Raw genomic sequence first — 27,332 nt, forward strand, 5'->3', positions numbered from 1 at the left:
TCTGCCTCGCGTATTTTTTTTTATCGTATCATCGAGGTTTTACTGTACAGAGAAAGAAGTGAAGAAGGAGGGTATGGCAAAAGGGTGAGGGGGAAGGGGAGGAGGACCGTAGAGTTGTTGATGCCCTTCTTCACGAACTGACAGCAAAGCCCGTGGCTATGCTGTTCAAGGGACCCTGCAACACTGTCTCTTTTCGAGACCATAAATGCTTGCAGCACGTAGTCGGCCAAGATATCCAGTACTTTGGTTAGGGGGTCACAGAGTACCTGAGCCCGAAATTTGGACTCTATGCCGATCAGATAACTTTGAAACTTGCCCAAAAGAATTTTCACTCTTTCCAGGTCTTGGTGTTCTTCGAGCGCTCGAATTACGTCATGACAGCAGTGTAGCAGCTATTGGCTGGCATTCCATAGCCACTAATAGGAGACGTGGGTCGGAAAATTGTGATTTTTTGAAAAACAATCCCATTTTGTTTTGCGCTGCATTTTCATTCTTGGACTATAAACTTTTAAAAGACCAGAGGTCTGCCCCACGGAGCAAGATAAACAGGAGCGCCGACTTCACTCTCTCCAGCGGGCCCTTAATGTCCTTCAATCACGGAGCACAATGTAGATGGCGCAGCAAATGGGCGGCCGGGGCCGGCTGAGCGGCCGGCGTTCCCCGTGCGCCGGCGGGCGCTTTGGCAGAACGCATTCCGTCGGCTTTTTTCGTCTGCTTCGGCGACAGTAGTTTTGGGCGTGGACTGCTTTGGGCCTGCTTTGGCGCCGCTTCGCGTTCATTGCGCTCTTCCTTCGCACGGCTTGATTACTTGCTCGACAGCACCTTCTGGGTAACCCGGACCCGAAGGAATTGAGGGGTTGTACGGCAAAGATACGTTAAGGATTGGTTTGCATGGCAGGAAATAGACCACATATAGACATATGGCTGCTGTACAAACACTACCTTTTGCGCAGTGCTTGCTGAAAATGCGACTTCGTTTTGTAAATTTGTGAACACCAATTCGGCTGTGTTTTAACAGGTTTTACAAGAGGCGAAAGGAGCAACTGGTTCTGGTCAGTAGCGATTATAAAAGTTCCCTCAGCTTTCTCGCCGTTCTCCAACTTACCGTATAAACCGGAATATAGGTCGAGTTTTTTTTCCAAAAAAAATCCGCACAAAAGTCACCCCTCGTCTTATATAGCGGTCATTGGCAGAATGTAAATCGTTGTCTGGCAATAATGTGCAAGCGTAGTCCGTCGCCAATCGCCATTCGTGTCGGACTGCTCTCTCGCTCTATCAGGCCTTTATTTGATTTCGCTTTTCTCTAGTTTTTCGTCTTTTACTCGTCTATTACGCGTGCGTGCGTACATTTCTGTACGTCTCTGTTCCGAGATGAGTGGCGGCAGTCGACGCCAGTTCACCGCGGCATTTAAGCTGACGGTGATTGCGTCACCGAGCAGAATGGGAATATGGCAGCGCAACGCCAGTTAGGCGTTTCGGAGAAAAGTGTGCGGTACTGGCGGAGCCAGAAAGCTAAGCTGTGCGCGTGCAACCCCCGAAACCGATCGTTCTGTGGACGTCAAGCGGTGCACCCCGAGTTGGAGAACAAAGTGGCGGACTTCGTCCGGGAACTTCGCTCACGATCGCTCCGGAGGCCATGCGCGGACCGGCTCCGCGAACTGTACAATGAGTGGATAGCCGGCGACAACAAAAAGACCTATACGGGCCGATTGCGACCGTGTCAAGCTGGGTGTCCTTCTCTGGGCAGTCGCTGCCCGACGACATGGGTACACGAGCGTTCAGGAAGTGCTCCATCAGCAACGCGCCTGATGGCATGGAAGATGACAGTGTGAAGCAGTCATCCTCGGACGACTCTGAGAGCTCGCACGAGTGACTTCGGCAGGCATAGTTAGTGGCAGTGACGGATGGGCGTCGAAAATAAATATAGACATTGTGAGTGCGCTTCTGTGCCAAATTATTTTTTTTGTCAACTTTTCCCACCTCAAGGTAGGGGGTCGACCTATATACCGGGTCGACCTATAATCCGGTTTATACGGTACGTCCCAAACAGTGTGTGCCTAGAACACGGACCGCCGGCACTCACACGCTCATCAGAAAAGAACACAAAATGCGATAACATCATCCGCGACTGCCCACGACGAAGCAATCTGCTCAAGATCAAGGCCCTGACAGTGCGGTCTTTTCACAAGCCTTCATTTCGCGATATTTGAATTCGTCCAGACCCTATATCTCTGTGGTGATGATTTGCCGAAAGAAAAGGTTTAACGAGCGGGTTGTTTTGCTGGTCAGCCGCTTAGGAAAAAAAAAACACTGGGAACCCTTGTGGACTTAAAATTGCAGTCATACAAATCGCAGCATTTTATTTGGACTCCGCGGCGTTATCGATGAGCTAACACGACCGTAGAGCAACAGTGAACATCGGGCGGTACGTTGCGGCATGAGTTACAATGAAGATTGCGTTTGATATTCTTGGGTGGCTTATCAAGCTGACAGTGTTTTTGTATACTTAATACAACAGGGCAGCCATCCAATTCAGTCATTGGCACAGAAATGTGTGTATCATTGCCGTTTGCCGATGAAGATTCGGGCACCCTTGTAAGCGTTGTTCGTGCGCAGAAGCAGCATAAATAATTAAGCATGCGGCCGGAGAGTGGGACAAGAACAGAGGGTAATTTTTGCACTGCATCGATTTGTCGTGAGCAGAATCACGCAGGACTGCGTGTTGTGGCGTTTCATATTACTCTTGCTCATTCTTTGGTGCTTCTGAAGTCTTTGTCGTTCAGTTGCGTCTTACACCTGCTGGGTTAGCACAATATGTTTAGCGGGTCTTCGTAATGTCAGAATAAATGCTCCCTGATAGGGAATAAGCGATCGCCATGTATGCGGTGGCATGCGATTATCTGCGCCCTCTATTGCGGCTGCGCACGTTCACCTGCGCCATTCTGCGCCGAACCGCCCCGGTTGCACCAAACTCGCCTGAATTAAAGGGGACTCGGGTCTTAGAATGATCGAAAATCGCGAAAAAAATGCATTTTGGGAGAAACACATTTTTAAAGTCTTCATACCTTCAAGCACCTACTATAAAAGTTTTACCGCTGAATTTCGTTGGGAAAATATGAAAATCGACTTTGTAAACGCAGCGGGAGCTGCAAAACGCCGAGAATCGGGCTTAAAAAGCTTGAATTTCGCGCACTCGCCGCACTCGAAGCGTACTGCCGGCGGTCGCCATCTTGGGCTAGCCTTGTAGCTGCTTTCTTTGTGGGTATTTTGCGCTATCTTAAAATGGCATCGCATGAGAAGAACGAGCGTTACCACCATTTTCGCGAAGATCGTTTGCGAGCCGATGATTGGCAGGAGCACGCGCGCTCGAGGCAAGCTCCCCGTTCACCGGCTCTGATTGGTCAGCGCGGTTGAGCCGCCATTTTTTGATATTGTAATTTTTTTTTCCATTGTGTTTTTACAGGCGCACGTTCTCCGTTGCATTATTTTCGATTCGAGTGCGTTTTCTCTGCTGTTAGTGACTGCGATTCTGTCGCAACGTCTTTTTGCCTCGTGCCACAATGCTTGGAGACCTTTACCTCAACAAAGTACGCGCTGCAAGCGTACGATAAGCCGACAGAATACGCCATAAACGGCGGTGCCGGGATCGCCTGTCATGTGCGAATCTGGTCCGAGAAGCGCTGCGTGGAAACGTCCAGATTTAGTTAGCTGGTGTGCTTTCCTCTTATTCGTGAAAAAAAAAAAGTTAGCTGCACAATATGTTTGTGCTTTTCTTTAGTTTGCATAGATGTTGAAGGAAGTTCAAAGTAGCAAGTACCGTTCGTGAAGTTCAGCAAAAATTAGTTTTTAGTTTTCCAGCGCTGTTTACAAATTGTACAAATTGCTTTCATAGAGGTTTTCCGGTTATTTTTGGGGTCCGGTCGCAGTGTTTTCTTTTTTTTTCTTGAGGAACAGCGTGCCACGGTGCTTTTTATATTGTGGCTTTGCTGTAGCAAGAGTTAGAAACTAGAGATGTATTTTTCTCTGTCTTATTTTGCGACATCATGCTCTGCCTTACAGAGTGTTTCATTATTGGCTTTTGGCCTATGATGATAAGACTGGTATCATTTAATTTGCAATAAATAGATCTAGCAGGTGATGCTGTTTTATCACTCTGGCATTAATCGCCAAATTAAAGTCCACCTGCAGCTCTGCAGTTTCCTATTTTGTGAGATCACCCTCTTCCTTATGGGACGTTTCTAAAGAAACATCCGGTAAGAGTAAGATAAGCCTACTCTTGAGCTAGGATAACAAGACTGATAATTTAATTTGTATTGAATTGGTCTAGCCGGTGATGCTATTCGTATCACTAAAGCGTCGATCAGCAAAGTGCATGCAGCCTTGCTGTAGCTTTCAGATGCATTGCAGGACAATCTCTAGTTATGGGTGGCTGCTGTGCTTTAGTATCGTTGGTAGCACAAAAGTAACACCACATAGTATTTGAGCTTTTGTGTGTTGTGAAAAGACACTGAAAGAAAAAGTGAAGGAGGATATACAGTCTACAAAGTTTAACAGTAGAAAATTTGATTTACCTTAACAAGTTGTGCGGTACAGCTGAACCTCGTTATAAGAGACACTGATGTAAGAGACAAATGGGTATAAGAGACACTATTGACCCACATGGTTGGCTGCCCTATCTTTTCCATTAAATCGACCTCTTTTATAACAGACATCGGATGTAGAAGATTGGTTATAAGGGACAAGTCATCCTTGAACTTTAATCAATAATCTCGCTTGTAATAGACATTTTAACTTCAGACGCAGTGCCACCAGTCACTAATTGCAGTTGCTTCCATCCTGGAAGCACAGGTGGACGACAGCCGCCTGCAGTCGCTATTTATTATAACTTCAGCAAACACACAGTGGTTCAGTCAGCTATGAAATGAGGATGAGAAGCCCTGCCAATGGAAATGCAACTTACAGAAGTGGTTGAAGCTTACTGCCATCCATTGGATGGAGCGCGATCGCACATGCGGGTTCTCCCACTGGCATAGCTCCCAATCAAAAAGCATCGCAGATGTTGAGTCCTGCAAGCATAATGAATAGCCTGAGCACACAGCGGAAGAAGCTGGCGCTCCACCTATTCATCAGGCTTGTGAACTCAACATGTACGATTCATCTTTCACAAATGGGGAAGAAAAAAAAGCTTGCAGAATCGGTTGTAAAATATCCAGTGTAAATACAGTCATGAAGCAAACAAAGATTCAGAACTGTTTCATAAATTCTGGGGGCCAAACATAAATTAGAATGAATCTTTTGAAACATGCTGTAGCATTCTTTTGAGCTTGTTTTAGTCATAGGGTGCCCACATTGAACTAGGGTCTGATTAGTAAGTGAAAACATGGTACCCTGCTTATAAGAGACATCTCGTATAAGAGACAGATACTGCTCCCCGGTACGTGTCTCTTATAAAGGGGTTCAACTGTATTCGTGTAAATTGACATCAGCCTTTTCAGAAATATTCTTGTGTTAGTCGCATTTTTGGTGCGCTTTTTTTCGTGAAGAAGAGAGCTACAAAATGATGCTAATTATATTGTTAGAGTATGCCGTAGCAAAAGTTACCGCGATCTGAAACTTCAAATGTATTTTTCTCTGTTTATTTTTTTGCTAGACCATGTTCTGCATTACGGGGGTTCTTTAATGTTGCTCTCGGGCTATAAGATAACAAGACTGGTACCATTGCATTTGTACAGAATTGATCTAGCAGATGATGCTATTTTTATTACTCTGCCTGTGCTCACCTATTTGCAAAAATGGGTAAAGATTGGGCAAAATTATACGAATTGTTGATATTAAATGTTCACCTCCTTCATGAATTGCGAAAGTCGTCAGAATGAGTAAAATAGCATAGCCTGGCAGAGCAGACCTTTGGCATTATATCCGTACAAATCATTGAGTTTGATCAAGCGAAATTGCTCTAAACCCTCATAAGAATGCCTCAGTAAATAAATTTTAAAGCATTGTATTTCATGAATGAATAAGCTATTTTAAAACCAATTACGTATTTGAAATCACCGTAAAAGCTCATCAAGGCCGCTACTTTTCATCTATCTGGCACCAAAAATGAAAAAAAAAATTGTCGAAAGACCCACCTCTGTGTGACAGACCACCATGGTACCCAGCACCGGGAAACTTGGCTGAAACATCATGTTTTCGGTTTCATCAAGACTATGAGCAGCTATCGAACCTGGCTTTTTTGGCTTAGCCATAAGGCAGCAGGCACTACGCACCATCTGTTTAAAATTCTGTGCGTTCCATTTGCATGGTTGTGATTGCCGGTGTCGGCTGCTGCGCCACAATCAATGAAAAATGACCAAAAGTAAAATGTTTTTGTCTCATCACAAATACAGTAACATCCGCATGAAAAGTTTTAGTTTATTGCAGGCGAACATCAATTTAGTCGCCCATTTTTGGCGATCCTAGCTTTGCTGCCTGCAGCTTTGCGTTGCTGCATGCTTTGAACTAACAGGGTCTTGGACGTTTTGCTTTCGCTTGTTAAAGGGACACTGAAGTGAATTTGTCAAGCTCCCGTTTTTGCTTGCACTGTGTAGACTGGCTCAAATTAGCACACTTTTCATCGTTTATCCGGTTGGCAAATCGGTAATTATTTTACAAAGCGCAAAAGAAGAAAAACTACCATGCGCGGTTTGCGGCGGCCGCACCAACTAAAGCTGTGACGTTGGGAGGAGCGGGCACCGTGATTGGACGATGCCCAAGGTTAGCAATCAAACAAGTTTCGGTTTTGGTCTGTAAAACAACATGTTTGACATTCGATGGCGTCGTTGGATGGGCATTCTCAATATCCCAGTTATCGTAGTACCGCGCTTCTGCCATGTTGTCGGCTGTAAAATGCATAAGATAGCCTCCCAGGACGGCTTGGGATCGTAGCATTCACTATCTGAGGCCTACGCAGTGCATGAACGCCCTCCGCGTCCCCGCAGACGCTCAAATGCATGCGCTTTTCCCCCATATTTGGAGCTTGCCTCGCTCATGCCTGTATCGTAAAAACCGTGTTCGCACCAGGACAAGGGTCTGTTGATTCTGGCCTGTGCCCACTTCCCGCAAGCAGTCGGTGCTTATGGCAACAGCACGGCAACGAGAACTCGCTAGCGCGCCAGTGCCAGCCTGCGCGAGTTCTGTGGACTAGTTCGTGGAGCAATGAACGTTGCGGCCCAAAAAAGGTGAACTCAGTATAGAAAACATCTGCGAAAAACAAAAAAGTTAACTAAAAAAAAAAAAGCATGTACCCGCGGCGATTCGAACTTGGGACTGGCAAAGCACTTGCGATGACATACCTAGCACCCCAGACGACTAGGCCACAGAGGGCTGCTGGCGGCGATGGGAAAGATAAGGTATATAATGTATAACCAGTTTACACTTTTATTTAGTTTTAGTATTTCAAGCAGCTTAGGTGACTATTTGTTGTATTGCACTCGTGCAGTAAGCGTCCCCCGAGTTTCCACAATATCTCACGTCTAGCAATTGCATTTCGTAGACGGGAAAGCATTCGCAGATGCGTAGTCGTGCTGCTGACCGCTCTGCTTGTTCGCCCAGCGCAAAAAAGTGCTTCCCGCACCCTAGTTTTACGCTGTACGGTAAAAATATCAGTTGATTTTATTTCCTTAGTACCTATATTGACTTCGCTGACTCTTCTCCCGCCTTCAAGAGGCCTTATATTTTCCTACTGGCGTACCAGTCAGCGAAGCGTCGCATGTGCGCTTGTGCAGCGCTTGAGTGAAGCGACCTTGACTTGGAGCTAGATACAGTGCACAAACTAACGAAGTAAATAAAGGCGCATTCTTCCATTCCCAAACGTGTTGTGGCTTAGTTTCAACTGATCGAGCGAATTGCGACGACCCGTTGGTGGCCGGCGGACTAAACCACAGAACAGTTCGCGGTCGCGGAAGGTCGGCGAGCCGTGCAGTAGCGCAGCCAATCCGCCTCTTTCACAACCTCACTGCGCATGCGCAATCCCCTAGCGGCCAAGTCCCTAAGCAGTCTGGTAGGGGCAGCAGACGACATTCCCCACAGCTCCCGCACAAGCGGGAAGGGGTCGTGGTTGTATTCACATCGTTTGATTTTTTGTGTGTGCTCGTTGTACGCGGAACAATGCCCACAACTTGTGCTGCGTTCCGCTGTAACTCGGAGTGCCCAAAAGGGAACGGTGTCGGCTTCTATCGCTTCCCGTCGGCCGCCTGCGATCGGCTACGGCGGCTTGCGTCGCTTGCGTCGGCTGGGGTGATGGGAACTTTGGGCTTAGCATCCTGGCGGATATTTGATCGCCGCTATCTGTGCAACTGCGAATGACAATCCGCAACACAACTTTTCACTACACTATCATCCCCTTTCTCGCATGAGGAACTCTATTTAAGCTATAACTGCCGTTTGAGCGATCGGTGACCGAGACATCTGCGTAGCCTGTTTCGATGCTTCCGCCATCTCTGGGCCGCTCAGCGCACCACGCGCCGCGGCAACCGGTCAGCGTATCCGCTCGGCGCACCGCGTGCCGCGGCGACCGGTCAGCGTAGGCTTGCATCGCGGCAGATGTCTGATCGCCGCTTTTAAAATAAGCCCTGACAACAATCCTTAGCAAAATTTTTCACCACACTAACACCTACTTTCTCGCATGTGGAACTTCTTTTTAGCAATCAGATTGATTCGGAAGAGCAGCGACAAGCGCGGTTGCTACCGTGGTCCGCGCCGGTTCGAGCCGCTGAGTGTGCCGAGCTGGCAGGCGCGGCCGGCGTGTGCGCGGACTGTTTCCGAAGGCAGAAAACACTTCACGATTGCTTGCTTTATCCATTTCTTGCGAACAAACGCACAGAATCTACAAATTCAGCTCAGCGATCATCGTAGTTGACCATGGAGCAAAAGCAGTGGGCGGAGCGACGCCGACGACGCATCTCATGCGCGCATCAGGCCGTCTCAAATTCACACACATACGACTAGTCGGGGCGACAGTCGTAACGATCAGTCGCATGCGAATCGCGTGTACCAATCGTACATGTGTCCAGCGCTTAAAGGCATTTTGCGAACTGCCGGCCTTTGTTGAGCTGGCGATCGCACTTCATGCCAGACGACTCCAAGTACTGCTCGCTCTGCTACTCGGACGGCACACGGATCTGTCCGAGATTTCTCTGCCAGCCCTCATTCAGTGATAAGAAGCCGCCTGGTATTATGTGATGACCAGGGGCTGTCATCTTAAGGCGTTATAACACCAACACAGAAGAAACACTTCGGCTGCTCCTCGCCTTAATGTGGGATTGCCGTGCATACAACGAGAACGCAGCCGGAGGAAACGCCGGCAAACCCTACCGCCTCAACTTCCGCTAGGCACGCTAGGTGGCACCGCAATGAAAAAGGCGGATTGTCAGCTCCTCTCCTGCTGACGTCACACGAAAACGCCACAGAAAATGGGCGAGCGTAAAGAGAGGAGGACAGCATTTTCGAATTGATTTTTCTACTAAATAAATTCGGGTAAACGCGCGCAGAGTGGTCGAAACAGGGCCCAGGAACTCCGGACTACAGTTTGCGCTCGTAATCCCGCATTGTTTACAAATCACTTCAGTGTCCCTTTAATTAATTCGGTTCACTTTTGCTTTGAGGTATTTACTCATTTTCGCCTGTGAACTTGAAACAGAATTAAATTTGAAACTCGAAATGAACTCTCTGCCAAACGGATGGGTGCTGGTTGCTTTTGCCTTCCCCCCCGCCCTCCGTTTTTCTGCATTCAGAAAAGAACAAATAAACTTCAATTAAATTCAATTCAAATCACCTTTGGGGTTAGCTTTGCATAATGGAGGATGGTCTAATACTAATAGGGCCTTCTGACACACTCTAGTTAGGTACGTTGTCTGCAGCGAAAGTTTGTAGACTCTTGCATCCCTGTGACGGGTGAAGAAATATCTAAGTTAAGCTTTGCACGCACTGAAATTGCTGTTCGATAAAAAAAATGCAAGCAAACACCTTGTTTAAAAGGGAATGCCGCTGTGCGGTCGCATAAACACTGCCGTTCGCTTGACACAAAGCAAGGCGTGTTGTGTGATCTCTTTCGACCCTTCGCGTGAGGTTTGGCCTTCAAAATGTAATAATGCAACGCACTCGCTGGCGTTTTGTAAACCTCGAGATATAGTACAAGAAGTGCGTTCCTGGTTTAGAGTAGGTTCTAGTGCATGGTAGGACGCCTGAGAATAATAGAGAGATTAGGTACTTGGCAGAGGACTTGCGCAGCGGCCTGTAAGGAGATTAGGGAGGCACCATAATGTTGTGAAATGGTGTTACATCTCCTCCAAATGGCAATTCTGGCTGCTCCAAAAATGCCTTACTGGCTGCTCCAAGCCTGGTACAGAAGACACTGTTGCCTGCTCCCAGGACTGCTCCCAAACCCATGGACCCTGTTCCACCCCTGCGCATGTTCTCTTGAAAAGAAAGCCACAAAAGCAAGGCACAAAGGGAAGACGTATCTGCTGAGACGAGCAAATCACACAGTGCCTCAATTGTGACGATAATTATAGCTTTCGGAGTGCTTCCAGGCACGAAGGAAAGAGTGAAAGCGTTTATCAAAAGTGTTTCAGAGTCCCTTTAAGAAGCACACACCCTGTGAACGCGTGTAGTTTTGGTCGGCCTTTAACAACCTGGAAGAGGAAAAATTGTATGACAGCTTCATCTTGCCGGTACTCACCTACGGGGCAGAAACTTGGAGGCTCACCAAGAGGGTTCAACGTAAATTGAGGACGACTCAGTGAGCAATGGAACAGAAGATGGTAGGTGTAACATTAAAGGGACTCTGGAACACTCTTTGAGCAGTGCAAGTAAACCTGCACAACGTTTAGATTACACTGCCAGGAATACTTGTGCCAAATATTACGTGTGCACGTGAAGCTGTAAGCACGAAATTCGTTGTGAAAGACACGGAAATACCAACCACGCTTTCTTCAGTTATCCTCATTATGCATCCGTGGCATGGCCTAATCGCCGTCATTGAGGCCATGGCTGTCCTATTGGCTGTTGCGACTTATTTCTCGCATTGCCTGTGACAATCTGCCGTCGCTGTGTGCGAACTTCTTCTATGCCTGAACCTGTACGCACAGTTTTCGTGTTTCTTTTGTGTTTTGAGTGAGCGTGGAGTTTGCATGATGAACTCAATACTCCCCGTTCAACCAGACCACTCGACAACAAAGGTTTACTGCTTCAAAAACGCCCTACCAGCCCAAGCGTGCGCTTGCGAGCAGGCAGCGATGCCTGCTTTTTTTGTGGCACCAGACCGGAAATAGACACCTACACACTGCGGAGAAAAGGAAAAACTTCCCGGCCTGTGATATACCGAAGGGCGCCGAAGAAAATGCCGCGAGTCGCCCCATTCTCCGGTAGAGAGTGCACAGCTTTTGTCGCGTTACCCGTGGTAGAGTTAAGAGGGAACAATTATGCGCGATTTCTCATCACGCGTAGCTTCGGTGATAGGGAACAGATTTTCATAACTCTTGCTGGAGGAGATTGCTGGGACAATAGACTTTTACTGCAAAATACATTCCGATCAGTCGATGGTAAGTGCTGCAGGGTCCTTTTAAGAGGGACAAGAAGAGAGCGGAGAGGGTCAGTGTCGGGCACTTCGACACACTAACCGGCACAGGCCCTGGGAAGAGCAGCGCATAAATGGAAAGAACGTGTTGCGCGGCGCTTTGGAACGCCGCGCATTCCGAGAAAGGCCGCGCCTGCTCGCACCGGATGTCCTAACGGCCACCACATGGGGATGGACCCCGACGAAGACGACTCGCTTTCCCCCCTTCCCTTGGTCCTCTCGGCAGGCGGAGGGGGAGATCAAGACAGGCAGACGCGGTCGGGGGGCTGGAGAGCTCGGCCCGTCGTCTTCGGGCTCCACTCGAGCACTGTTTCTTAGCCGCCCGCTGGGCTGTAAATAAATGTACAGTTTTGTATCGGAGGCTGAGTTTGTCGGTTGAGGATACCCGGGGTCAGATCCTCAGCGCTGGTGCGGCTTGGAGGAGAAGCCCCAGGGAAAAGAACATCGCGAAGATAACTGGCAGGGAACAAACGCATGTTAAGGACAACAAAGAATAAGAAATGGACGTGGGCAGGGCATGTGATGCGAAGGCAAGATAACCGTTGGTCATTAAGGGTAACAGAGTGGATCCCTAGAGAAGGCAAGTGCACGGCAGGGGGCGGCAGAAAATTAGATGGGCAGATGAGATCAAGAAGTTTGCGGGGATAAAGTGGTCGCAGTTAGCGCAGGACCGGGATAGTTGGATATCCATGGGCGGCGAGGCCTTTGCCCTGCAGTAGGCGTAGACAGGCTGATGTTGATGATGATTATAACAACCCAGCCTGTAACAGCGCCACTCTAATATGCATCTGGCATCACGTCTGACTTTTCCCTCTCTCGACTCCCGTGTTTCCCTCGGCAGCTGGTCGTCGCGGTCGGCCCACAGTCGAGCCCAGGTGCTGTACTACTTGGCGGAGAACCTCTCGATGCGGTCCGCAGAGATGGCCCACCTGATCCGCAACACCAACAACCGCTCCGAGGACGCCTGCAAGGCCGAGGTCGGAGCGTGCATCCGGCGGCTCTTCTACTGGGCTGCAGCCTGCGACAAGGATGCCGGATCGGTCCGGGTGAGAGCTCTGGGAGAAACCGTGAAGTGTCGGGGTTTTTGCAAATAGGAATTTGTGGGCTCCCTGTACCAGTACCAGTACCAGTACCAGAGTTCCTGAATACCGTATTTTCGCACACATAAGCTGCCCCTGCATGTAATTTGCACGCCGGCTTTCAGCCCGCCGGAAAACAAAACAAAAAAAGAATCCTCGCATATTGCCCACATATTTGAGACAGGAAAGGCTGCATAAAAGCTACTGCTGAAGCAACACATCGCATATATGTGGACAGAAAAAGCATATATTTGGCAAGTAGAATACACTGAGTGCGAGGTGAAAGTCACAATTCACTCAGTGTCCCTGCTCTCGCTACAGCTATCACTTGAGCCGCAGTCCTCACTGTTGTACACAAGGTCAGCTTCGGGTCCATCCATGTGGTTTGTGTTTGTTTGTTTTTTTTTTTTTTTTTTTTTTTTCTTGTTTTCGTCCTTGTTTTCTCTTTTTTGTCCTTGTATGTTTTGCGCAATCGCTGCCATGGAAGACTTGGCCAGTGTTACTGCGTAGGAACTTTATGTCTCAACGCGCATCGCCGTGAAGATGCACTAAAGGAAAAACCCCGCGTATTATCCGCGCGCCTGCTGTTGTGGAAGTAGAGGAGGAAGAAGGGGGCATGCACACTATCATCATTAGTAAAGAAAGGAGGTGGAAGTGCGTTACCAGTTCTGCCCTAGCCTGGCCTCCTGCTTTCTTGCGGTTCAGAAAAACTTTGCTGCCGAAACCCGGGAACGAACCAGGGACCTTTAGGGAACCAGGGACCTTTGCCACTGAAGTATTAGCATTTTTGGTGCGGGTTATGAGAGCAGAAATACGGTACGCACCAGTTGCGAAGCTTGGCTTCGGAATCCGGGTGGCACTAGTGCATCTTCTCCATTGTAAACACTCAGGAGCACCTAGGGGACAAAGAACTCAACTTTGCTAAACATTTACTTCTAATAACACAACACAATAAAACACAGCTTGCTTTTTAAGTTACGACACATCAAATTAGGCAATGTTTGCTAATGCTTTTACGCTTTTTACTTTGACGTACAGCAGCAGCCACGAGTGCCTGTGTACTATCCCCTGAACGTTCTGTTGATGGATCGCATGCTGATCCACTTGCCCCTCGCTTGCCCATTTGCCCCCACCACAGGGGGGCCAACCATGGGCCGGTTTTCGTGGCGAAAACTTTTGTAGTGGGACTGACGGCGTCCTGTCAAAAAACTAACGCATTTCCCCTGAGATCGGTTAGTCGACCGTAAAGCTCTGATAAGATCTCTGGACGCATAGCACGTGTGTTGAAGACAGCAGAAACAGCGCAGTGGACGAGTCAAGGAAGGGAAAAAAATGCAGATGTACAGCTTTGTTCAAGCAGTGCTAAATATCAAAACGTATAGGGGCCAACGAACTCACCAACTTTGTGAGGCGCACCGCATTCATGAATGCAGCGACACGCGTGACCACTCCATCAGTGGCCCTACGATCAATAAGATACCCATCGGACTCCCTCACCTCGTAATGTTTGCAAGCCTTTTGTTTGTTTGTGTCACCCCCTTCATAAACCGTTCACAGAAATAAAGCATTTAGTTGTTAGTCAGTGCAGCGTCCTGTTGTCCGTCCTTGTCCTGTCCATTGCGTTGTTTCGGCTGTCTTTGAACTTGTACAGGATATCGACGGTCCCATTTGCCTCGCATTTGCCGTCTGTGTTGTGTTTTAAACGTCTACCCTCACGGGTCCTGTCGCGGCCGTTGGTGTCAACCGTTGGATTCACCAATAAAAGAAGTGACTGGCACCGCCAGAAGTTGAACCTGGAACGAAAAAAGAAATGGAGCGAGAGCCCATTGTTTTACCGATTGAGCTACGAGGCCACGCGGAGACGGGAGAGACAGACAGTGCACTCACCGATCACATCTGCGGGTTTACCCCCTGTGTCCTCGCTGAATGCCACGTGATGGCGTCACGTGACCTGTCACACCGCTGTGCGCTCTGCCCCCGGCACATGTAGCGGCCATCTGCACACCGTGCACATGCGCTAGGAGTTATAAAAATTCAAGGAAGCTCACGTCAACACACGGCATCGCACGTCGCCTCCATCTATGCTGCCATTCTCGTCACCTGCGTCGGTATCGGCAGAGACGGAGAAGTGAGATCGTCTAACACTGGGTTTGATCTTCCTTCAATTTTATAAAAATAGAGTTTCGACTTATGTGCTACACCTATACAACTCAACCAACCACTGTTCAGGAACCATGCATTGATTCAACCTTAGCAAAGAATACTGCTTTGAAGAAATAAAGGGTGTGGTAGAGTGCATTTCCCTTGTCTCTGGTTTCACTCCTTGTAGAAGCCAAATGTGTGAATTGAAGTAACATCGCATGGGTAATCGTTGTGGGGGTCGTTTGCAGCTTTGCTTTCCAACCGTTACCTTCACAGGGTGGATTTGTGCGCGTTTCTTTTTTGTTGTTCTGCCTCAAACCACGGGAGCTGTTTCGAATGCGGCTTATACCTGCCCTCCACGCATTGTGGTCTCTGTTCCAGAGCACGACCATCAAGGGCACGGTGGTGCGCCTGAACGAGCCCCTGGGGGTGATCGGAGTCGTCTGCTCCGACCGCCAGTGCCTCCTGAGCAACTTCGTGTCCGCCATGGCCGCGGCCCTGGCTGCGGGGAACGCGGTCGTCGTCCTCCCTTGCCCAGAATGGCCCCAGGCCACGCTGCGATTCTGCCAGGTGGGTGGGACGGGCCTCTTCTGTAGATGCGGTCAAGACCGGCCATTTCATGGTTTGACCACTACCTAGTGAACTCGAGGGAAGTATCACTACTAATTGTGGTGTGGATGCGTAGTGCGTGGTGGCGTGTGAAAGCCGTCATGGTTTGATCAGGTCGTTCAAAATAAGCAGTTTGAATTATTAAGTTTAAATTTCGGTAGACTTTCGTACTAATATATACTGGAGTGAAATCTGGCCCCAGTGTCCGGCAAGACGCGCTTAAAGGAGCCATGAAGAGAAAACACAAGTTTGGTTCATTCGAAAGATTGCCTCGTTAGAACCATAACGACACCACTTATAACGCAAACTTTGCAAAGGAGGACAAATTAGGAAAAAAAGGAAATGACCATGCGACCCACCAGCTCGTTTTCCGCAACAGAACCTATGATGTCACTCGAGAATGCTCTGCGATTGGCGGAGGCCGGCAAAAGAAACGCATGTTAGGCAGGGCTTACAGTTTGCATAGTGAGCTATATGCCCGTGAAACATAGGTACTGCACATTCTTTTTATGACAAAGAACGGTGGAGTAAACGGTTAAAGTACCGAACAAACACCCAAGCGTGTGCGCCAATGCGTACGAAACTACCGCCGGCCGGTCTCGACATCTCGCCGTCGCGCAGACGAATTTTCGGGTTCGAGGCTCTTAGGGGCCAACGAACCGTTCCAGCACGTACAGCCGCGACCTTGCTTGGTATCTTAATCCCTTGACAGGAGGTTGGCCGTCATATCGCCAACCAGCAAAGGTAAAAATAGAATCGAGGGGAGTAAGGAACAGCAAGAAGCGACGAGTTAGTGCCAGTCGTCGCAGAAGTTTCGAATGGTGTTGGCTTGCTGCTGTCGTTACGAGCTCGTTTCCAGTTCACGACGACTGAAAACTTCAGTTTGTTCGAGTACTTTACAATGAAATTTCGTTGCTGCGTTTTGAAATGCCCATGTAGTACGGGCAAATCGTCGAGGGAGTGCGACATCCCCGCCGGTGAGGAGATCTCCTTTCATGTGCTGCCCAACGACGAACCTCGGCGAAGCAAGTGGCTACGTTTTGTGAACTTTGCAAACTGAGGAGAAAGGGAGCTAAAGGAAGTACGAGTGTGCTCGCTTCATTTCCGAGGAAGTGATTACGGCAGGGACCCTTACGTTACCTCACTCCTGGGACATGCTGGCGCTCGTCGCCGACTTCGTCAAATCGCCGTCAAAGCGCTCTGTCCTTCGGGGAAAAAATGCCGTACACACCGCGCATTGACGCTCGTATCTTTCTGGTCGAAGCAGAGAGCTCGCGCGAACGGCTTTTCATTCACAACACCCGCCAACTGGCATAAGCGATACTGCTACTGAAATTGAACTATTATTAATCGTAATCAAAATACGGCACATACGTACCAGTCTATATTCGTCCGTCGCGACGGGGCTGACGAGGCAGCGGTGCCGATGGCTGGGCGTTCGTATGTTGTGGCTATCGCGGAATGGTCGCTTTCCGGTCCATCCGCGTATCCCACAACTCCTGCCACTCGTGCACTTAGAAGCATTGAGTGTTCGAGTGGTGTGAGGTTGTTAAATGCAAGCCCTAGCTCCTCGGCGAGAGTTTTGTTCTCCCGATCAGGCGATTCCATGACTAGGGCTGCGGGTGCACTAGGTTTTACAGTTGAACCCCTTTATAAGAGACACGTACCAGGGAGCAGTTTCTGTCTCTTATACGAGATGTCTCTTATAAGCAGGGTACCATGTTTTCACTTACTAATCAGACCCTAGTTCAATGTGGGCACCGTATGACTAAAATAAGCTCAAAAGAACGCTACAGCATGTTTCAAAAGATTCATTCTAATTATTGTTTGGTCCCAGAATTTATGAAACTTTGTTTGCTTCATGACTGTATTTACACTGTTTTTTACAACCGATTCTACAAGCTTTTTTTCCTTTCCTTGTTTGTGGAAGATGAATCGTAGATGTTGAGTTCACAAGCCTGATGAATAGCCAGAGCGCAGAGCTTCTTCCGCTGTGTGCTCAGGCTATTCATTACGCTTGCAGGACTCAACGTCTGCAGTGCTTCTGATTGGGAGCTACACGAGTGGGAGAGCCCGCTTGTGTGATCGCACTCCATCCAATGAATGGCAGTAAGCTTCAGCTACTTCTGTCAGTTGCATTTCCATTGGCAGGGCTTATCATTGTCATTTCATAGCTGACTGAACCACTTTGTGTTTGCTGAAGTTATAATAAATAGCGACTGCACCTGTCTGTCGTCCATCTGTGTTTCCACAATGGAAGCAACTGCAATTAGTGACTGTTGTCACTGCATCTGAAGTTAAAATGTCTGTTACAAGCGAGATTATTGATTAAACTTCAAGGATGACTTATCCCTTATAACCAACTGTCTTCTACATCCAATGTCTGTTACAAAAGAGGTCGATTTAATGGGAAAGATAGGGCAGCCAACCATGTGGGTGAATAGTGTCTCTTATACCCATTTGTCTCTTACATCAGTGTCTCTTATAACGAGGTTCAGCTGTACTAGTATTTTTAAAATGGCCGCCGTCTCGGTTTCGGCACGATTTCTGGTTCCTGTCTGACTCCCGCGTGTGGGTGCGATATGGAGTCGACATACGAAGTATCTGTTTCATGGACCGCCTCGTATGGCGCCATTGTTCACGTCACGAAATGTGCAATTTTAGCGGGAGATTTAAAATTGTGGCTTAAATTGCCTTATTTCTCAGTGAATAAAGCATCATTTGCTTCCGCGAAAGTGCTTGGGGTACTATGAAACACCTAATCTTTCGAATAAAACAAACTTTTGTTTTCTCTTCATGGCTCCTTTAAGGAAGCATGCAGTCGTGTACCGCGGCTAAACGTTTCATCGTCGCTTGGCGGGGCTCACAAAGAAGACCGAAAGTTGCCCATGGCTGCAAAAAGAAAAATATATTCTGAAAATGTTGTTTGAAGTTGTTTTACCAATGGAAAAATGGGGCTCATTAATGTTTATTTTTCAGGGAAAACTTTAAAACTTCATGCGAGACAAACGAGGAAGAAATGTTGCCCCTTCATGTTGATTTTGGCTTGAGCAGCGAAAAGAAGTCGCATAGGTAGCTAAGCCAAGTAGGAGAGGAACGTTGGTAGCTGCTACAGCAGGGCCGACGATGCCATGTGATCGTACCGCAAGATTTCCCTATAGTTTATGTTAGTGTGAAACTGGAAATATCATTGAATCAAAAATATATACCTGGCATGCCTGAATGCTATCGGTTCACTTGGCAGTTGTGAGCACTCATTCGTGTGAAAGTAATGTGTAAGTAATCTCTTCAAAGATGGTACTTTTTCTTGGGTTACCTAAATGTGAAAGATTTTGCCTGTGTGTCGATCCCTTGGATGAGCCAGAAATGTCGCATGTTGATGCAGTGTTTGCAGCACCAGTACAGGGCCGAAATTTTGTTGGTTCAAAGATCAGGACTGCCATCGTACCCGCCGCGGTGGCTCAGTGGCTAAGGCGTTGCGCTGCTGAGCACGAGGTCGCGGGTTCGATTCCCGGCCGCGGCGGCCGCTTTTCTGATGGAGGCGAAAAGCAAAAACGCCCGTGTGTACGAGATTTCGGCGCACGATAAAGATCCCCAGGTGGTCAAAATTAATCCGGAGCCCTCCACTACGGCGCGCCTCATCGCCTGCGTTGCGTCGGCGCGTTAAACCCCACAATCAATCAATCAATCAAGGACTGCCATCGTCTTTGTAATAGCAGTGACTATGTGGGGTTGTCCTGTTACACGCCGCACGAATGTGGGCAGACTTGCACAATTAAAGGAGTTCTGCTCAGCATGGAAGCTGTGAAGTTTTGAGCAGTGATTCGCCAGAAGAGCTGTGGCGTCCTGCCTTGACTAGTTTCAATATCAGTCCGATGTTGATACCGAAAGTGGTCAAGCGAGGCACTGCAGCCCCTGAAAAGACCTTGAAAGAGACACTGGGTTGAGTGCTCATTCATTTGGGGTAATAAATGGGTTAATTCATGATGTTTTCCCTATTTCGTATTATTGTGTACTTGTATGGAGCCTGGCAATGGCAGCCTCCGTGGCCACGGCGCAACGCGATGATTTTCCCCAACAATTTGCATATGAGGAACGTGTGCCTTTGGGGTGCAACGGGGTAAACATCGGCTCCGTAACGTGAGGCACCCAGGTTCAATCCCAACTGGGGGAATAGGTGATCTTTTTGAACCGCCTGTTTGGGTGTGTGATGCCGTGCTCTGTTAGGGTGCGTTACCGTGGACTACGACAAGCTAGGCCTTTAGAGTGCTCCGCACTTAAAAACGCAAGAAAAAAATGGCCACTTTTGTATTTTTTGTTTATGGGAAATGTTTTCGAAGGGTAATGGTTCCCTGCCGCCGATGTAACGTAACAACGTGTGGAACCTTTAGTTACTGTTCGGCTTTGTGTGCTGGCTTGAGCTCAGGTGGGATCTTAAGTATTTTTTGGTTAAGAGGGTCGGTCCTTTTTATGCGGTTTTTTCCTTATTTGATATTGCAAAAGCCAAGCTGATGTCTCTTATCATATAAAAGAGCACTGCATGTACCTGTTCTGTATTTATGTCTTGCCTCGAATATCTTCAATGCTTTCTTTTTGCTCATCAGTGGTGGCAGGTATGAAGTACATTTGCAGACTTCGTAGTTTGGAAAGGCCTTGCCTATGTGTAGTTCATGTTCAAGCTTTCGTTCATCTTTTGCCGTGTCAGCTGAACTGATAGACAGACATACAGACAGACCACAATTTTCGCATTTGAGTAGCCCAAAAAACACACTTCGAAAGCCATCTCTGAGGCATCGACAATGTCCCACAACCATTGCTCGCAGATTTTGGAGACATCGGACGTTCCAGCGGGCGTGGTGAACGTCCTGTCGGCCGGGGACCGCCCGATACTCATTCGGGCACTAGCGGAGCACCATGAGGTGGCGTCGGTGTGGTACCACGGCCAGTGGGCTGACCACGCGGCCTTCCTGGAGTACGCGGGGGCCCACAGCGACAAGCTCAGCTGGACCTTCCCCATGAACGACAGCAACGACCAGGACCGCCACTGGATGGGCTGGCAGGTGGCCCAGCACGTCACGCGACCAAAGAGCCTCTGGATGCCCGCAGGGGACACCTTTGCCAACTGATTGGTCACCATGGTGCTGATGATGGTGGATGATGGGTCCAAAAGCGTCGATGTCCTAAGGGGGGAGAGCCTGTTTGCAGGTCATTCCCGAGCACCGCGAACCCAAAAAGTCTGTTTCAACGTAACGTAACATAATCTGAGAAAACATGGTTTACCCGACAACATAACCTGCACCCGATCCAAAACAAGTGCGGTCTAGTCCACTTATAACAATGTCCAAGTGCCAAGGGAATTGTGTCGTTATAAACAGTAATTGTTCTAAGCGGCTTGAGAAAAAAAAAATATGAAACTGAGATCAAAACATTTTATTCACATGCAAGCAAGGCTGCTGCTGCTACTGCTACTACTACTGCTACTACTACTACTGCTACTACTACTACTACTACTACTACTACTGCTACTACCACACGTATTTGCAGGAAAGATGCTGTAGTCGCTAAGCTCTGTTGGCTTCACGCAAAGCTGGCGCACATCTTTTTCAAGACTATAGGTGCTTCACCTAGCTGAGCGAAAGGTCCTTGGTAGAAACAGAGTCCCCCGAGGTACAGTATCATGCGTTGGGCTTCGTGCAGAGACACTACCTGTGTAGGCTGCACCGCGTCGTCAGAGCTGTCACTGTCCTCGCTGTCCGCAGCACGCAACCGCGAAATGATCGCCTCTTCAGTGAGGCGCTCGGATGTTTCCACATCGTCCCTCACATCCGTTCTGTGGTAAAACGGAGGCAGTTGAAGAGCCACCTAGTCAGATTCACAGTGTTGCGCACGTGACGACCGGCAAACGAGCGAGCGGGCAGCGCAAGCGAGTAAGAACGGAGATGAAGCCAAAGTGGTGGGGCCGGGAGGAGGGTTCAGAAGGAAAAGTGCCTTCCTCCTCCTGTCGCTTCCTCCTAATCGTGTCCAGAGACTCATTTTCTGAGGGCTGAAGAGGATGTGCGGTTCATGCTGTCAGTGTGGAGAGCTGGTGGCAGCTCACATTTTCGGTGCACGCTGTGATTCAATCGTTACATCTAATAACTTAAAGCTGGAGCATTGTAATAAGCGGTGTATTTTACCATGGAATGCACACAAAATAGTGGATGGTGCCTGAGTTGTTGATCATTTATCCGATATATTGTTATAAGTGGTATCGTTGTAAGTGGGTTAGACTGTATAAACCTAATCTGACTCTACTTGACGAGGGTTTTCTCAATTCCATTTCTTTTGAAACCGTGTGCTGCAACACGGCAACCTGCAAAAAGGCTCGTAATCATTAGGCCGTTGATGTAGTCGTTAGTGCTGCCCTGCTTTTCCCACACTGCCGGGAGTTATTCCATCACTAGGCCATGCCTCCAGTGTTTCCATCAACTGGCTAACTGGGTGGTGCTGTCGCTTAGTGAGTTCATTAGTGGGACAAGCACTTCTGATGGCTGCTGTAGTACTTTGTGTGTGCATAGATGCTGATGTTAGGGGCTGCATCGTTTGGTCGTAACAGTGGCTGTAGCTCTTCCACCTCTTGGCCCTCACCAATACGCTGTTTTCCATCATCGTTCCCATCACTCCCATCATTGGTGAGACAGGCACTCCCGACGGCAACCTTGGTACCTCTTGTGTGGACGTTGAAGGGACCCTGCAACACTCTTCGTGCAGTGCAAGTAAACCTGCGCGACGTTTAGATTAGACTTCCAGGAACACCTGAGCCAAATATCACACGTGCACGTGAAGCGGTAAGCGCGCAAATCGCCGTGAAAGACACGGAAAAACCAACCGCTCTCTCTTCAATTCTCCTCATTATGCACCCCTGGCATGGCCTCTGCGACGTCAATCGGGCCACGGCTGTCCTATTGGCTGTCGCCGGTCAACTTCGCGGCTAAATTGTGGCATTTCCTGTGAAGATCAGCCGTCGTCGGCGCTGTGTATGAACCTCTTCTATGTCTGAACCTGTCCGCATGCTTTTGGTGCTTCTTTTGTTTTTAGTGCGTGCGGAGTTTGAGTGATGAACTAAATATTCCAGTTTCAACAAGCCCATTCGACAACAAGCGTTTATTGCTCCAAAAACGCCCTACCAGCCTGAGCGCTTGCTTGCAAGCAGGCAGCCATGCCTGCTCTTTTGTGGCACCAGACCGGAAATAGACCCATTCACGTTGCGGGGAAAAGGACGAAACTCCCCGGCCTGTGACGTATCGAAGGCTGCTGAACAGAACGCCGCGCGCCACCCCCCTCTCCAGGGGAGAGCGCGCAGCTTTCGTCGCGTTGTCCGCGGCTGAGTTGAGAGGCAACAGTTATGCACGATTTTTCCTCGCGCGTAGTTTCGGTGATAGTGAACGGATTTTCATAATTCTTGCGGGAGGAGATTGCTGGGACAATAGACTTTATCCCAAAATACATTCCAAGTAGTCGATGGCAAGTGCTGCAGGGTCCCTTTAACATAGTGTGCCTGCCTTGCACGGTGCAACACGTGGTTAGTTCACCTGTTTACTCAGTGCTGGCGGTTTCTGACAGGGTTCTTTTGCCAGAAGCGTCAGGTGAAATCTTTGGATGATGAGCGTACTTTTTAGAGAATTTTGAATTTAGAAAATGGTGACCCGAGTTCAAACGTAAAGGCCGCTTGTTTTCATTACCTTTCTGAATCGCGCGGAACAAAAGGCAGTATTATTTTCTCAACACTTCGGGCAGGTACTACTGTGAGGAGTTTGTGGTGCACTTTAGATGTTAATCCCAAGTGGGAGTGGGGCTACTAACCGCTTTTGGAATCTTTTAGCAGTGGTTGTCACTTACCTTATTGCTTACTACCTTCTATCTGTTCTTTCCTTGCTTTTTTTAGTTGCTGGTCTGCATGACAGAGTGTTTATGTTGACAAGTCTGGCCGCACTCCAACAGGAAGAAAAGCATTCAGATATGGGTAGGAAGGCTTGCCCTGTTAATGCCATATTTAGCACGTTTACATAACTACTGACACATTCCCAGAGCAGAACTCCAAATTTAGGAGAAGCTACCCGCCGCGATGGCTCAGTGGCTAAGGCGTTGCGCTACTGAGCACGAGGTCGCGGGTTCGATTCCCGGCCGCGGCGGCCGCTTTTCTGATGGAGGCGAAAAGCAAAAACGCCCGTGTGTACGAGATTTCGGCGCACGATAAAGATCCCCAGGTGGTCAAAATTAATCCGGAGCCCTCCACTACGGCGCGCCTCATCGCCTGCGTTGCGTCGGCACGTTAAACCCCCACAATCAATCAATTTAGGAGAAGCTGAGGAGATAAATGTTATCCTGTTGCTGTTGCAGGATCTGCGTAGTTCACTTTTTATCTTCTTCGCTTGCGACTGTTCTCAAGTGCCATGTGAGCTTAGAAAGAAGAGCGCCGTCAGTGACATGTTGGCTTGTGCAAGAATGCGGTTGCACCATTTGCCCAGAAACGATTGACAGCGCAGGGATTAGGTTCTAGCCAGTAGTTCTGATACTGGCCTTCGATCATGTTTTATGTCTGGTTGCTTGGAACCACCATCTTCAGTGTTAGTTACTATGGCTACATAGTAGTTGTTAATTGTATTCCTTATGCTTTGTATAGACTGTGCGGGTTTACCAAAAATTCCAGCGTTATTGTCCGTGTTGGTGCTAGCAATTGCTAACCACACAAGCATTGTTGTAGTTGTGTCATACACTTTTGTTTAGTGTTTTGTTTAATGCAAGCCTTTGTGTTCAATCGTTCCTTTTGATGGATTTGTGGGATAACAAGGGACAAGGTGTAATTAGAACGAAACTGTGTCTCTCTAATAGCTGACCTCACGTGAAGACTTTGCACAAAACTACATAACGGACCACGGGTTAATAATGTGCTGATTTATCAAGAAAAGAATGCACGTTGAAAAATTGTGGGTGGAAATTTACTGGCGAAATCAGGCAAGGATGGGCGAAAAACGTTTATTACCGCCGTTATATACAGGCCTTCTCTTTTCCCCTGTAAGAAACGTTATTGCGTAACCGATTTCTACCCAAACTGCTTTCACTTGCGCGGATTTAGATGATTTTGTTCCGATCAATCGGAGCAGAAGAAACTTGCATGAAAGTTGCAAGACGTACCATTGAACAAATGTTTCTTTTGACTTTTCTTTTGCTTGTTCACTGTTTTTTTGTTTTTTTTTTCCTGGGAGTTGGAATTTCACTGACATGAAATGGCACTGAAACTTAGTACAGCAAAGGTCAGGGTTTCCAAACAAGTGCTTCTTAACCAAAACTGTGGCTTAAGTGGATATGTCCCTAAAGAAGATTCAGTGCATGTGCAATTGCAAGAAAAATTGCATTAGAAGGCATGTTGCGGAAAGCAACTTCCGTGGCTCATTTTTATCTTGTCTGTTTGTATGCCAGTTTGTCATTTGATAGTGGCTTTTTGTTTTATCATGCATTACTATCTCTTACATACTTTTAGTTAGATGTAGTTAAACGTAGTTACCTACTGCAGCTTTTTAGGCAATTTTTTGTATCTTTGTTCCGGCAGCTTTGTCTAGCTGACGGATGGTTTGTGTTTTGTTGGTCCTGTTATATGTATGAAGTTGTTAAAACGTTTGATCTTTGTAGTTTTCCCATGTCAACTGTCTGGAAGGTCTGGTTTGTAATTGAAGCTGTTATTTCAGTATTATTTGTAGAGTGTACACATGCTTTTTCCCATGATGTATTTTAATTTCTGAAGGAGCTTGCATCTTGTCCCAATACAACCTTTGTAACAAAACTGCCGCTTATTTTGCCTCGTAGTTTATTATTAGCATGTATGACAGGTGTGAGGCTGATGTATCCTTAAGCAACAGTGCCGCATTTTCACTGGGACGTGACTTCCTGAACAAGCGCTTTGTTTCCGTATGAACTTTAACGGTTTCAAGAACTGATTGATGCTATGATTGCTGTTGTGCTTTATGGTAACTGCGTTGTGCCATACTGACTAAAAATAAACACGTTTTGCATATAACCTTTTCTTGGTGTGCATTGCTTCCTTCTTCATTTGTTTCTAGCTGCCGCAGCTAGCTTTTAAAGGGGCCATTAAGACAAAATACAAGCTTGGTTCATTAAGGGGGCACATGGGTCTTTGATCAAAAAGTTTATTTTTACCGTTATTATGGTGAAAATTGAGGGACATGAGTTGTTTTTCATTCTGATTGTAGATGTAAAATTTGTTTTTGCGTATAATGACTAACTGCTGGAGGGATGCAGCTGAACAAGGTGCCGAATGATACTTTCAGTATTGCGCTACCTCGTTTAGCTGCATCCCTCCAGCAGTTTTTTCACAAAAGCTGTCAAAATATCAAATATAAAAAATTGAATAGTGTGTGCGCGCGTGCGTGTGTGTGTGAGAGAGAGAGAGTGAGAACGTGGGTACGGATTTCCCGCGAGCTGCTGAAAAATAGGGGATAAAAAGGTTCGGCACTAGAAGGCAGTCGGCCGCACCAGCATCAAGCTGAGGGAAGCGCGCGCATGCGCAGGCGGCAGACCGCTAGTGAAAAAAAGGTCCATTCGGAACTTCTCAACTGCCGAAGAAGCAAGAAGCGCTAGTTGAGGCACCGGAGTTAAACCGGATTAATTTGGAGGACACGACTCTTTTTTTTTTTTTTTTGTTGCCTCTAACGGGATCACTTCACACACTGTTTTAGAATGCTTGACAGGTACTCACCCTAGCTGCACCTAGCTGTGCACGTAATATCCTTCACCGCAACTTTGCGGTCACTTCGAAAACAAGCGGCCTGCTACCCCTCCCCCATTCCGTGGTTTGACGAGCGAGGAAACCCTTCCACCAGCTCGAACGTTGAGCTCTGAAATGTTCTTCGCGGCGACGATCAGCAGCACGCTTTGGCCGAACGACGCTCGCGAAGGAAACAAGCGAACCCCGCGAAAAAATAGACAGCCCCGTACAAATGACAGCGTGGCGAAGACGATCACTGCAACGAAGGTTGCAGCGAAAGTCTTTAGCATGATTAGTCGATTACATAAGCGATATCCCTTTCAGAGACCTGGATTCACCGTTGGCTGCAGCAGTGTGAAACCCGTGCTCATAAAACCTGCTTAAGAAGCGTTAGACACAATCAAAGGTGATGCAAAACCGCAGGTGGTAACTTCCATATTCTTTAATTTCCTTCGTAAAACCTCCGCCGCCAGCTGGCCCGCTAGCTCAGTCGGTTAGAGCGTCGTGCTAATAACGCGAAGGTCGTAGGTTCGATCCCTGCGCGGGCCACTTTTTTTTTTTTTTTTTTTCAGTTGATAGCAGAATTGGTCTTTGGGGTGGGCAATGAAAACGCTGTGTCAGATCACACATTCAAATCTTTTGTGCGAAGGCATAGAAATACGCAATCCCCGTCACGTCATCCATGCTGCCGAGGGATTTATACAACCCGCCAGAACGATTTGGACACCCCGCAAAAAGATTTCACTACCACGCCCCCCCCCCCCCCCCCCCCTTCCGAAAAGGCCCCCCAACACCTCCAGTTAGATTCCGCCTCTTAGTTTACACGTCGCTGACGGGGAAGAGCTCGGGAGGACTTTGGAAGCCCCGGATCAAGCAACCGAAGACGAGGATCGGAACGAAAAGCGGCCTCTGTTTACACCATGCGGCGCATCCGAAGTGCCACAGACCCCGGACGGTGCGGCGCCAGCGAGCGACGCGTGTTTTTATATGTGCGCGCTTGCAGACAAACCGACGCCAACCATCGCCATTTGAGGCACCGAGACTCTCCTCTTTGTTCGTGCCCTTACCCTCTTTCTGTAGTGTATACCTGTGCGTATAATAAAACAGATCTTCAAGTGAACCC

General features: G+C 48.1%; 1 protein-coding gene and 1 non-coding gene across 2 annotated transcripts in view; both read left to right on the top strand.

The window, feature by feature from the left end:
* Positions 1–25,496, top strand: part of LOC144141304 (aldehyde dehydrogenase family 16 member A1-like) — a 77,409-nt gene extending 51,913 nt beyond the window's left edge. The window contains exons 11-13 of the mRNA XM_077672880.1: positions 12,459–12,663; positions 15,220–15,408; positions 20,271–25,496. Of these exons, the coding sequence (XP_077529006.1) occupies positions 12,459–12,663; positions 15,220–15,408; positions 20,271–20,573 (697 nt within the window). The 3' untranslated portion in view covers positions 20,574–25,496. The remainder of the gene's footprint in view (positions 1–12,458; positions 12,664–15,219; positions 15,409–20,270) is intronic.
* A 1,188-nt stretch (positions 25,497–26,684) lies between these two features.
* On the top strand, positions 26,685–26,758 carry Trnai-aau (transfer RNA isoleucine (anticodon AAU)). Its single transcript has one exon. It is a non-coding gene; the product is annotated as a tRNA-Ile (tRNA).
* Positions 26,759–27,332: the final 574 nt, after the last annotated feature.

The sequence above is a fragment of the Haemaphysalis longicornis genome, unplaced genomic scaffold, assembly GCF_048455015.1.
Source record: "Haemaphysalis longicornis isolate Haplotype H1 unplaced genomic scaffold, Haemaphysalis longicornis Haplotype H1 scaffold_6, whole genome shotgun sequence".
In the NCBI taxonomy this organism is placed as follows: domain Eukaryota; kingdom Metazoa; phylum Arthropoda; class Arachnida; order Ixodida; family Ixodidae; genus Haemaphysalis; species Haemaphysalis longicornis.